General features: G+C 40.3%; 1 protein-coding gene across 1 annotated transcript in view; it reads left to right on the top strand.

The window, feature by feature from the left end:
* Positions 1-13223, top strand: part of LOC109037765 (cathepsin B-like cysteine proteinase 4) — a 35985-nt gene extending 22762 nt beyond the window's left edge. Inside the window, exon 7 of the mRNA XM_072304132.1 lies at positions 13096-13223. Coding sequence (XP_072160233.1) covers positions 13096-13127 — 32 coding nt within the window. The 3' untranslated portion in view covers positions 13128-13223. The remainder of the gene's footprint in view (positions 1-13095) is intronic.
* Positions 13224-14172: the final 949 nt, after the last annotated feature.

The raw sequence follows: 14172 nt of genomic DNA, 5'->3' as shown, positions 1-14172 counted from the left end.
ATCCTTAAATTTATTCCAGCTATTTTACTAGGCTCTCTCCGTTTTTTTTCTGAAAAAAAAAAATGGGTGGGGGGGTCCCGGCAAATCTTACGTAATTTAACAGGGGGGGGGGGGGTCAGAGATTTCTTACGGGTACCTTACAAGGGTGAGGGGAGGTAAAAAAGTTGGCCAAAATGCTTTACGTAATACTTGGATGGCCCCATAGTAATGGAGATGTTGCATGTGTGAGGGATTTGCGATTTGACCATTGATTCTTATGTAAAAGTTTGCGAGAAACACGATGGTGCCACTGGTTTTCTCTGAAATCATCTCCCAAGCTCAAAAAAAGCTCTCAAAGTGAGGCTAAAATGGAGGGGATATCCCACCCTACCCTGAGAGTCCACCTCTACATCAAAACAAATTCTCCATGCAAAGATAGGGAGCAAATACATTAGCAGTGATGCCGTGTTTTCAGTTTTGGAGTCCCCAAATAAAGTGGCAGCCCTGTCAATGTATTTGCTCCCTATCTTTGAATGGAGAGTTTGTCTTGATGTAGAGGTGGACTCTCAGGGTAGGGTGGGATATCCCCTCCATTTTGGCCTCACTTTGAGTGCTATTTTTGAGCTTGGGAGATGATTTCAGAGAAAATCAGTGGCACCATCGTGTTTCTCGCAAACTTTTACATAGGAACCATGGTCAAATTGAAAATCCCTCGCACATGCAACATCTCAATTTGATTCTACGGGGTGCAACGTGGCAACAGGGGGTTGGACGACCATAGATTTATGCTACCTGCAGCGGAGGAGTCAATGGCGCGGAAGAACGTGTGCATAAAAATAAATCGCGGTCCAAAACTCCGGAGCTAGCAGCGGGGGGCGCTGCGCCGGGTACGCGGTGCCCTTTTCGCCCCCCCCCCCCCCGCGGACTCAGACTCCGGAGTGGAACCCCGCGGAAGAGAACTGTGAAGTTCCGCAACTGGTGGCCGCGCCTACAATGCCAACTCCCGCAGCTATATAGGATGAGGCCGAAAATCAGTGGTGCCATTTCCCGGAATTAATTTCGGAATTCGGAACTTTTCAAATAATTGGAACTCTTCCCGGGATCTTCTGAGTCTCCGGAATTTTCAGCTATTCTCGGAATTTCTCGAGATTGGCGGTTTTTTGCCTGTTTGCCCATTTATTTGATCACATACTGAAAGAAGAGTATAGTAGATTTTACCATAATCGATACAGTGATCCGAGTATGGTAATAAACATCAGGTTTTTTGGTAGCATTTACCATATTTTAGTAAGTGTCACTAGAGTTCTGGCGAATACCACTATAGTTCTGGTAATTTTAACTAAATAGCGTCACTGTGTAAGAAATCAAGTATATTAATAGTAGATGTTACCATAATTTTTTTTTCAGTGGCATTTAGGGACTTTTTGATCAAATTTAACGTTCTTCGGAACGAAGCCGGGGGTATTTCGGAATTTTTCCCCGGAATTTTCGAAAAATCGGAATTTCTCTTGAAACTTTGGCAAATCAGAATATATTTCCGGAAATCGGAATTATTTTGGTAAATATTTTGAGAAAATAAAATGGCAGCACTGCCGAAAATAAAGAACGAGTTGAAATATTGGGAGTATGATTTGACTATGAATATGGCTGTATGAAACCACAACTTTTAAGTTCACGCCAAATAAGTTTACGCATTTTTAGACTGTGACAGAAGATCCGCCATCTTGATTCTTTCACTTACTTTACATGTAAAATAACGTCAGACAATAAGAAAAAATACATTTTGAGGATCGAAACTTTGCAAATTTTCCCAACCTTGAGCAGCCAGAGTTGGTGTGTTTTCAAGCTCACTGATTCAATTGCAATATGTATTCTATTTGAATGTACTTAAGCTACAAGGAACTATACTAGAATGAATTATCGGAGTATAGGAGTACAAAAAATATTTGCTTGTCTCATTATTCTTTATTTTGATTGAAGAAATTTGAAAGCAGTTTTTTTGAGCATATATAATTCTATCTTTCCTTGAGATTTTGCAGCTGCGGGAATGAATAGCTGTAAAGTATCATAAACCAAAGAATATGGGAATGCTGAGCATAGAATCGATGCATCATCCCTGAAGAAGCAATGGAATGCCGCTGCAACACACGTCCATTGATTTATCGCTAGTTTAAGGCGATGAAGCCAGAAGGCGGGGGTAACCATTTATTCCGGGCAGTGAGAAAGCGCGGTTTTTGCAGAAATTTATTCTCGATTAAGAGAATGCATTCTTCTTTATGACAGTTTCTGCTATATATCGAGAGAAGGCACTCATGAAAATCGTTCAGTTTATGTATCTTTGATCCGGATTTAAATGGTGAATAATGCAGTCTTGTTTTGATTTTTGATAACAGGTTTTGTCGCTAGAGTTTTTTTACAAATTGTAAATACACAAAACAATTCAACACAGAATGGACAAACCATGCATACATGAAAGCCGCTTTCTAGCGCTCTTTGGTGGCCATAGGGCATGCCCCCTAGTTTCAACAAGGTGATTTGAGAAATTGGAATTAGAGTTTAAAAATTATTTAATGTCCCACGGAATAAGTTACGAGCGATTTAGTTAATTTATGTCAACAGAGGGCGTAAAATTGCATTAAAATTTGGGATGTTGCCCCTTAAGTATAGCATGGTACAATTTTAAAAAGCTTTCTCCAAATATTATTAGATTAAGAGTTTCCCCCAGTAAAAGTGATTTAGCCTGACGTCAGGCTATGTTTCATTAATCACCCTGAGTCAGACTGATGTCAGTCTGAATTAGTCAGACTCAGGATAGTTTATGAAACATAGCCTGACGTCAGTCTGATTCACTTTTACTAGCGCGATCAGCTTTATTTGATTTTCTTTGCGTTCTTGGCATGTTAGTTTCGAAGGGTATTTGACCATGCTAGCTGTGGTGCCAACAACTCAATTTTGGGCTTTTTTCTGTAAAAGTCCATTATTTCTCGGACAGCCACTATTATTTGTTAGATGATTTGATTGGACTTACGCAAATTGATTTGTGGTGTTGTTATAGATATGGCCGGTTTCAGCATATGGATTATGAATTCATACCTTACCTGAAACCAAAAAATTAACAGGAAACATTAGTGACAAATGGTTTAATCATGTCATTATTTTTCAATTACAAACACTGACAGTGCTTCATGTATTTCACACAGCGTGAAGCAATGGTAAATTCTACCAATCTTTGAGTCAATTCTGCCAGAGGAATTGTTACCTGTATACCAGTATATAGTAACGTTTACCTTTCTTTTCGCAGAATTGACTCTGAATTGTCGCTGTGTGAAATACAGCGTGAAGGAATGGTAAAATCCACGAATCTTTTTTTCAGTGTACACTTGAGTGATCGAGAAGAAAACAAGGCATTACGCCTTCGGTATTCGAAACGAACTTATGAGGTCTTAAAGCGCCACGTGACGCCACTCTAATTGCTCTGCACGCTCGGTTCCCGAAAATCAATTTAAAGGGTAATAAAAATGAACGACCCCAGGTTGAACTCTCGTTCGGAAGAAATAATTTGGAGTTTAATCACCCGGATCCCACCGCTCGGAACAGTCGCGTCGGCAGACGAATGTAGAAAAGGAGCAGTGTGGGACGATGAAACGCTTCGGCGGAAACTTTTGCAATTGGAGACAACTTCGCGCTGCTCCAGAATGAGACTTGTCCACTTTCAATTGTTATGAGGGTGCAGATGGACCGTTAGCAAACGAAATCTCTCTCCTTGACTTCTGAGAGTCATTGATACTGCATCGGGCTCGCAATGTAAGCACCCTTTAATATTTGCCGACTCCGTGTAAAATATCAAAATGTATCAACAAACATTTTCAGTTCGAACGGAAGTACGGTTTTTAATGTTTAGAATAGCGTTAAGTAAGACCGTCACTGAGTTGAATACAGTTGTATGTTAGCTGCAATTGGGGAGATGCTTTAACGCCCTACGTAATTGGTAATTGAACTATGAGTACATTGCATGCAAAAACTAGAGTGTATGTGTAGGTAGACTACCTGTGAAAATAGGCCCAAAAGAACAGACATAACCTTTGAAAACGAAAATTGTCACTGCCAGGTCCTCAGATTCCAATATCAAGTCAAAATGGCCATGAATGTTAATAGGAGCGTTCTTCCGCAAAAATGAGTAAATTTATCCAGAAATCAGTGGCGTGGCGTGAATGATCGATTATCAATATTTCCCTATTTGAAGGTATGCTGAAGAATCAATTATTAAGGTGTTCGTTGCGAACACCCTGTATATCGATATTTTTCCATAGGTTTAAATGGCAGATCAATCGATTTATCGCAAAGCACGCCGTACGCCACTGGCAGAAACTAAGTCAAATACGCACTTAACAAACGACAGGTTGTACACATTGCAATAATCCAGTGGCGTTGTGTGCTTTGCGATAAATCGATTATTATGCCATTTAAACCTATGAAAAAGGATCGATAAACAGGGTGTTCGCAGTGAACACCTTAATAATCGATCCTTTACCATGGGTTTAAATGGCATAATAATCGATATATCGCAAAGCATGCCACGCCACTGCAATAATCACGCCGTTGTCCGTTTACTCCGTCCATAAGCAGTACTCTAACCCACACATGCATGTCAAATTTTTAACAAAGCCGAAAGACCAATTGTAACCATAGTCCATGCTTCAAAAATATACTATTTTGAAACCATTGGTTTAAAAGTTCCATGAGGTGATATACCTAAAAGATACTAGAAACCATTCAATTTCGGCTGGGCAGTCCCCCTCCCCCAATGGAGTAGTATCCTCCCTTTAAGCGCGGTCGAATTCGCGAGGCAACGCGGGGGCATAAATCAGGGCGAGGAGCTTTTCGGAAGAGTGTTGAGCGGAAATGGTCATGACGTCATGACTAGTTGGAAGCATATCCGGTCGTTGCTTTGATTTATACACCCTCGCCAAGGCCGCGGGCGGACCCCGCGAGTCGCGTTTGCAGGGCCGAATGGAGAGCGGTCAAAGTTAAAGTGCCCCAGCTGCTCAGCACTCGGCCCTCGGCATTTCTAATTCAACGGCGAGGCGTGAATTAGCGGATATCGATTTTCGGCCATTGGAAACTGTGGTAAAAAATCGAATACTGAGGTATACCAGATAATCGATCATTTTCTATGGGTTTAAACGGCAGATCGATCGATTCATCGCAACGCACATTATCGACTGTGGCTCCTAATGTACCGCCAGCTTCATAAAAGCCATCAGCGACATCTGTAGGATGCGGAGTGTCGTTAGGATAAGTTACAGACACGATGCTGCATTGGGAATAAACCAGGTTTCCTTTTTTTTAATCAAAGAGAACGAGAAGAATGTGTTGAACATTTTATGTGCTGAACACATAAAATGTGCTGCCATCTCTGATGAGAAACAGCACACATTGACAATGTTTTGATTATTAAGAGTAATTTGATCTTATAGCTTGTTATCAATTGTTACCATCAATGAAATCTGTTACCTTGTTTGAAATTTAAATTATGGCCTCTGTGATGTCGATTTTGTGACCCTGACGATGAAGCGTTTGCTTCGAAAAGTTTCGGTTTAAGTTTGTCAATAAAACGTAAGTTTTTTAAAGGAATTTTACATTATTTCTAGCACTCGGCTACACTCCAAATTCCAATATATTCAGTGCTACTACCGTCAGACATTGCATTATGATGTTCGCTGATTTTGAACAATAAGAAGAAGAGGCTAAAGTCAAACTAGCAATAATAGCTGCCGCCCATGCGTGAACTGCATTTGGACGTATTTCTACCAAACAGACCTACGTGCAGGTGAGAAATTTGGGGTATGCTCGTGGAAGCTGCATAAGAAGCAATGTAAAAGTGGCTGTGGGCGTGATTCCTTTTGAGGAATTGGAAAAGCGGGATTTTACATTCTATCAAAGAGACCTATGTGGCAACTGAATGCGGAACTCATGAGCCGCGGGCATGGCAAGAGAGCGTTGTGGACAGGGCTCATGAGTTAAAGCGCCCCGACGACCATCTCCCCGTCGCGCTCCTCGTTGATCATTGCCGCTGACGTCACTGGCGCTTTATTATTTTAATTCACTCTTACGCAAAGAGAACTAACGAGCACACCCCAAATTTCTCACTTGCACATAGGTCTGTTTGGTAGAAATACGTCCATTTGATGGAAATGAAATTAAACCGATTGCAGTGTATTCAAAATTGCGAAATTTCTTTTTTATCCGAACGAAGTCTTGGAATCGAAGATATAGTTCGTTTGTCCGATGGAAAATTGTTTATTTTAGGAGATGGATTGTGTAAATGTGTCAGAAGCATGACAATAGTCTTGAGGTACGAGTGAATACATAGATAGGTAAAAGTGGTAACTATCTTGTTAAGCGTTGTAATTACTAAGACACTTTTCTTGATCATTCATTGAACCATGAAACGACATTGATTTGAGTTGATAGTAGCAATTTTATCCGCAATGAAACCACACGATTGAAGACGGTCGCTAAAACCGAAGTTGTTGAGTACAAAATCCAATTCCAGTCATTTTACGAGACTAAGAAGCTTGATCACCCGCTACTATCGCGCACCGACTCGGCAAACTTCAAGTTAAGAAAGCTTAAACGGTAATTGGCTGAGGAAATAAAATCATTAAGCTCTATGATATCGGTGTTGCCAATTTTGCGGCAAAGATTTTTAACTATACAGGGTGAATAAGCTCTTAGAGGGCAGCTTGACGTGAAAACCTAGGCAACAACTGTAGGCGGTAGAGTCAATAGCTGAATGTAGTGTCACGTGTTTTACCCAAAACCGTTTTTCCTCAAAGGTAAAAAGTTCAGAGTGAATATTGTGAGCTTTAAAAAGTTCACGGGTGAAATATGATGAAGCTATTATATGACAAGTTTCAGTGCTTTTTGTTTCGAGTTTCTGTAAAAAAAAATGTTCGCTTGTCTTTGGAATTTTTAAAGAATCTCGAGAACATTCTCTGCAGTACTTTCAATTTTCCTCGCTAAAAAGAAATGCCAATCCGCACAGTAAATGTAAGGCGATATTTAGATTTTTGTTATCGAAATCAGGGGGGGGGGGGGGGTCCAGGCAAGCATAACGTACTTTTTGGGTGGGTTTAGCACAGCGTTACGGATCGTTACAGGGGAGTGGGGGTGTCCAAAAATCGCAAATTTAGCGTTACGTAATTTAAGGATGGTACCTTGTGTGATGTGCATGATTCGGTTGTCGTATATACATATATCTTCTCTAGACAATAACACAGAAATCTGAAATTTTTGCAACAAATATTTTAAAATATTACACACTTTCTTTTTTTGAAGAAAATAAGATACTATCATTACGAGCATCTGAATCACCCTGTTAATTGCTGAGAACCTAAAATAATGCGAATATCCTCCATTAAAATAGCGAATTGGCAATGATGCAAGTTAATGGCCCGGAATTTTACGCCTCTGTCCCTGCGATATCGTCGATGATAGTAGCTTAGCTTCCTCGAGGCGCCCGACCTGAGCACGCGGCAACGTTTCGGGACCCTCGAAATTTATGCACAGAAAAAACTGCTTCTTACGTGGTTTGTTTATCTTTGGTGGGTTAATCTCAGGGAATTTACTCGGGTTGAGAGTGGGTTAAGAGTGTTCAGGCGACTGGGCACGCTAACGACACACAGTGGATCGAGCCAATAGGAGAGGTCGGGCAAAATTTGGAAACTTTAAAAGCTTATAACTTCGTTCATACGAAATTTTGAGATTTTAAAAATGGTTCCATAGGTTTCCTCGTGGGATTTTTCCTCTTAAAATACCCCTTAAAATGTAAAATTTGACGAACTAAACATCAAAATTTGCTGTTTTAGTAAAAAAAAAACATGTCCGACCTCTCTGATTGACTCGGTCCACTCCCTGGTAAAAATCGGCAGTAGAATCTGTGTTCCAAAATACCATAGACCTACAGCCAGCTGTAAGATTTCCAATAGCTTCTATAGCCGGCAACACAATTTCTTATCGCCTTTTATAGCCGATGGCGATTAAGCAACAGCCTGGCGATAAAATGTTTGCTAAACGTTACTTATTACCGATGCTAGGACTTGGTGAGTTGTTGGACTACCGCTCTCTTTTTGGGCCGCAGTATCTTGATTTATTTTGCGAGGAAAGCTCCGTACTTTTGAAGGATGCCTGTCATTCCGAATATGTTGGAGCGCCTTCAATTTCGTATGATACTGTGCAATACCTCTGGTGTGAAATAGTTGCTTCAAGCGCGGCGGGCGGGCAGCCAGCGCTGAACGCGCATTGGCGCCTACAAACCCAACAGGGATACTTCACGCATTGCGCAATGCGTGAAGTATCCCAGTTAGGTTTGTAGGCGCCAGTGCGCCGCTGCTCCGCTTTGTGTTGGGCTCTTATATTTAATCTCGCGGAGTCAGCGTTATTCAACTCATGACTTTGAAATGTTTGCACACTCTGTATGAATTATTCTCATTTTAATTGATGAAAAAAATATGTAGTGAAGGAAAATATAACGTGCGTTTTGTAAATATTAGGGTGATTCCGTACAAACTTTAGATTACAAAGCACAATAATTTCTACACAATTTCTTATAGCCTTTTATAGCCGATGGCGAAAAAGCAACAGCCAGGCGATAGAGTGTAAAGCCCGGCGATAGGAACTATAGCCCGGCTGTATAATTTTTTATCGCTTCGTGTAGCCCGGCCGTAGTATTTTTCCCACTTTCTACAGCCAGCTATATGATTTTCTATCGCCCTCTTCAGTCGGCTATAAGAACTTCTATGGCATTTTGAAACGCAGCTCCTATCGCCAATTTTTACCAGGGCTATGCGGCGCCGAAAAGCGGATCCTTGCTGTATGAAAAATAACATTTTTCTCGAATTTGGAATAATGCTCGCGAGGGATGGTAATCAAAAACTATAATTTTTAGTCATGTCCTTTTTGTGTTCAGGATGATATTTGTTTTCTTATTTTACAATGAATTTTTAGTGAATTTCAAAACCTTAGTGTACACTTAGTAAGTTGAAACAAAATCTTTAAAAAAATTAAACGATCTCGACAACTCATCCTCTATCTGACAAAAAATGTGTCTTCTTATCCCGAGTTAGTTCCAAATTAGTTCCGAGTTCCGGTTTTTAGTTACCTGAACTGAAGTATGGTCCGTAAGACCTAAAACTGTAAGACTCTAAAAGCTCCCCAATTTCAATTATCACGATTCAAAAAGTCAACTGCATTCTTGTCACAAAGAGGCCTTAAAATTTCGCATGCAGGAAGCGTATATCCCACCATAAATATGAGGGGGGAACAAAAAAACCAGAATTTTGCGGTAATTTGGCAACGGTGGATAATATCCGGATTCTACCGCAAGAGGGTGTAATTAGAGGCTATGAAGAGTCGCCAGGCCTTCAACGTCTTAGCACATTTTGTTTCATTTTATTTGCAAGGTTACTGCAAATTTCCATTTTGGGGGGTGAGAGGGGAGGCACCTTTCGTAGGAAGCAATGGGTCTGTTGCGAACTTCAGCTGGAGCCGAAAGAAGAGTTGTTCCTTACAGACAATGGCTGAAAAATCACTTTGAACGCATCGGGAAAGTTCGAAATACACTCCCAACTTCACGATTTGCAAATAATTATAAGGTGTTTTGTAAGCTGTCCATTCAAAAATGATACTACGGGACAGGCGAGCATTTTGTAAGAGGAGCCGTTCCAACCAACCCCTGCGTACCAAGACACTAAACAATGTTCAACATGGCCAAAACCAGCCCACCAAAACACACGTAACAAGACGGGATTTTATCAACTAGCGTGTTTCTATGTACCTTTTCCTCGTTTTGATAAGTACATGGTGCATGGTGCTTTCTTGCAATTTGCGCGCGGTCTTCAACTTCGAGATCTGGCCTAAAAATGTGTCTGAAACTGAAACCCCCGTTCAAAAATCCTTGTTGGCAACCTTGCGGCGTAAAAAAATAATATTTCTCTTTATAATAAAAAAAAACGGTAAAAGTTTTAGATTTCTAATTAAATCCTCCGTTTGGAGCTGGGAAAAACTCTAATCTAATCTAATCTGAAGATACACAGAAAAGATTTCGTTTTCTCTCCACGTCGATACCAATTTGCTCGCATAGTCCATGAGCACTAGACAGTCCCATCATCCTGATCCGTCCACTGATGAAGTTCTCTTTCGGCGTCCTTTTGTCCTTGCGAGGATTAGAAGGGGGAGAGAGAGGGAGATAGGATATACAGGGGGAGAGATAGAGAGAGAGAGGACGGCTCAAAGCCGGAAACTTTTCCTCACTTTTCGAGCAACCTCGAAGCGGACTGCAGTCTTTGCGGCGTCGCGTCGTCGCGTTATGGCCGGGCTATAAATTAGATGTCGATTAAAATTGCTTCTAATTAACAGGGATGTCGTTCTGGTCCAAGTCCGCTGGCACGCGGTTGGTAGATTGGTCAAAAATTCCTTACCGTATTGCAACAGTCAGCAAAACTGCCGTGCTAAGGAAGAGCGCCGTATGAACCTTCGGTAGTTGCCAAATTTCCCTTGAAAAAACACGTATTTTTGACGGCAATCATGCACATTTCTCTTTGAAATGTTTAGGTATTATAGATCAAATTGCGCATGAAAATGTCTGAAAATTTTGGACAAAAATAGCTATTAACAATTTTCCCAGTAAATTCGATTTTCATCCGAGGAAACTTGGCAACGTCTGAAGGCTCATACGGCGTTCTTCCTTTAGCATGGCAGAGTAGCGCGGAGTGAAATCTGAATCCGTCCGATCCTAGACGCCAGGGGCTCTACCTTTGAAAAGGATTTATGGGTTGGCACGCGACATAAAGACAGAAAAGTCCCGCGCTTAGTAGATACAGATAAGGCCTCCAGCAGATACATCTCCATTTTGAAGTGAAATATTGACGTTCGTTGCATTAAAATTCAATAAATTCCGCTATCACCGTCCGTTCCGCAGCATTTATTGAGCAGTATGCTGCGAAAGGCCTTTTATCGGGATGTCGAAGATTTTACAGGGAAAGGAAGCCCGGGATCTGTCGTAATATTTTGTAAATATTTTATTTGGACCAAATTCAGGGGCAAAAAAGGAACTCATATCGAGTGAATGGAAGAGAAAAGTCTCTAAAGTTCTATTCTTGTGAAAGAATGAAGGTTCACGGTGATACTCCAGGAACGCGTATCACATTTGCAGTTTTTCAAATTCTCTCATTTTAGCGATACACTGGTAACTCGACTTGATATGCCGTGGGATATAATATCCTGGCGTATGAAAGTGGTGCGAAAATACCCTTTTCTGTTCTTTTGCTTTAGTTTTTATTTATTAGAGAAATTCATCTTGCCACATTATTCATAATGGTACGCCACGAGAGGCTGCTAGCTCTGCTTCATGGACTAGAGTGACCGGAGCGCCTTCCATTTTTGCATATGCAACACGCGCGTCCATTGAGTACGTATAGTTGTATCAACTCGTCAGTAAGCAATGTCGCAAACTATGATACGCGTTCCTATGGTTTCACCACCAAGATGCGTTTTGACAATAAGTTTTTCACGCGCACTGAATATTCATTTGTCGATTTTGTAGTTTTCTAATAGAAGAAAATACATGATCGGTTGATTTTAATATTCCTTTGCAAGAATATGGGTTGGGATTATTCTGCTCAATTTCATTTGAATTTATTACGTTGATGCGCAAGGTCAAAGTTTTATGCTATTTGTAGTGGTTATATTATAGTAAAGAACGTTTCCTCTTCTAATTATGCCTCCAAAAAACTAGACTTCGTGCGATAAAAATTATAATAAAAAGGTGAAAAATTCTGTTTTCTGATTGGCCAAAGGAAAAAACTTTTAATTTACATGACAAAACCATAGCTTCTGACCAGTTAAAATTTTTGACTCACAAAGCCTCAGATATCAGAATCTTGTTACAGAATATAGGTTTCTCATTTGTAAAAAATCTTGACATGGCTTGAGATTCGGGATCAGCAAGGTCTTCCCTTTAAACAAACACAAGCAAACCCTTTCGATTTTGGCAAAATTTTCCAACTTTCAAAGGTGTTGCTTTTTTGTTTCTTTTTACATAAAATTTACATACTTTCATGGTTTCTCCTGACTGATACTACCGTAATAAACCCCTTCTTCCAATCTGGCAAGCTCGCCTCTAATATAGCTCCGCAGGACTTGATTCAAGTCGCCCAACTGCATTTCCAAAAAGACACACGCCCTTTGTGCTCCTGCAGTCTTTAATTTTATTTCGACCCTCCTCACCCCCCGGGGGGAGGGTAGTTTCCCCCTCACCCACAGCGAGACCTCCTTGTTGAGCTCATATATGATTATATCCCCACTCCTATCCCTCTTACCTTCTCTACTCCTCTTCAGTGCCAAAGAAGGCCGGCATAAGCAATGAATACTGTGGAAACAGATTGGAGCCTCATGTTGTCATGTTGGCTCTTGATTCACACAGAATACCCCAAATAAGATGCCATGCAAATAATCTGATGAGACTTAAAATCAGAAAAAATGTAAGTGCAGTAGGTAATTATATTCGATTATGTGGTCCAGTTATTTTCACTTTAACCAACATTCATATTTACATGTGATACACTGAAATCGGCGTTTTTGCCAAGGTCCGTTGGTACCTTTACCATCTCACGTTTTTTACCAATTATTGGTAATTTTACCAAGACAGACCGGTAAGCTTACCTAAATACCGGTATTTTTACTGTTTTTTTTAGGTAAGAATACCACTTTTATTGGTAATCAATGCCCGCTAACTTTGCCATTTTCTCTCGGTAATTCTACCACCGTCGATAAAAAATATTGGCGTTTTTACCAAGGTCCAGTAAAATTACTGAGAAAGTTCAATAATTTTACCGATGTTTCTCGGTAAAATTACCAATTCCATGAATGGTACTTTTACCAAGAAAAAACTGGGATCAAATATAACCCTGAATTCTTGGTAATTTCACCCTTTTCTTAGTGAATACACCGAGATTTTTCTTTTCAGTGTGATATACCCTTTCATCAAATTTTTGTTGTGTAATTGTATTTTTTTTTTTTTTTTTTTTTTTTTTTTTTTTTTTTTTTTTTTTGTAGAGAAAAAAACCAACAAAAACCAGTTCGAATGATGTATAGCAAGCAACTTCGCGTAACATCAGGAAACCTGATGCCGCGAGATTTTTTCCGTTCGAAACCTGTTGGGTTTCTTGTCAACCTGAACACCTCTCTCTCTGCTAAAATTCTATTGAATAAAATACAAACTAAATTTATTAAATAAAATCCTAAATAATTCGGGCATTTTTATATTTTACGCACCTCTTGAGAAAGGATTTCGCAACCGCCCCATTTGGCAAAAACGTACCCTGCCACGGATGCAAGGAGAAATAGGAAGAAGTACAGCTCGCTCATCACAGGGTCGTCCGGCGCTGGGCGGGACTGAAATTTTACTCCTGCAAGTGACAAAGCGACGTTCCGGCACAAAGTAGAACGAGTCAACGAAAAAATTTGGACATGATTCGGGAGAATGGAAACTTCTTTAATACGAAGCGTAGAAGTTTGAAAGTGGTTCGATCGGGTTTGTCATGAAATATCTCGTAAGTGGCACTCCTTAAGGTGATTCGATGGACGCCATATTTTTTGTCAGAACGGCATGCGATATATCGCATCAATTGGTTCTATTTTTTCAGCTACTCGTCATTTTTCTCCAATTTTAAGATCGCAATTCTGTTGTCAGGAGACTTAAGCACTCACTTACCAATTTTAACAAAGAAATTCAACGTAATAAAGGCGTGGTTTTTTTTTAGAGAGAAAATATCGCATTCGAGTGCAGTTTCGATATCAGTATCGAATGCGATGTTTTCTCCCTGAAAAAACCACGCCTTTATTACGTTGAATTTCTTTGTTAAAATTGGTAAGTGAGTGCTTTAGTCTCCTGAAAACAGAATTGCGATCTCAAAATTGGAGAAAAATGATGAATAGCTGAAAAAATGGAACCAATTGATGCGATATATCGCATGCCATTCAGACACGAAATATGGCGTCCATCGAATCACCTTAAAATTCATTATGTGGCAAAATAAAGATCAAAATTTGCGCAATTGGTTGAAAATGTCGTATCCGACCTTCTGCCAAAGCGTCGTTCCACAGTGCGACGTGCCGACTTTGAGCTCAAAG

Source organism: Bemisia tabaci, chromosome 9, assembly GCF_918797505.1.
Source record: "Bemisia tabaci chromosome 9, PGI_BMITA_v3".
NCBI classification, from domain to species: Eukaryota; Metazoa; Arthropoda; class Insecta; order Hemiptera; family Aleyrodidae; genus Bemisia; species Bemisia tabaci.
This window is presented reverse-complemented; position numbering and strand designations above follow the sequence as displayed.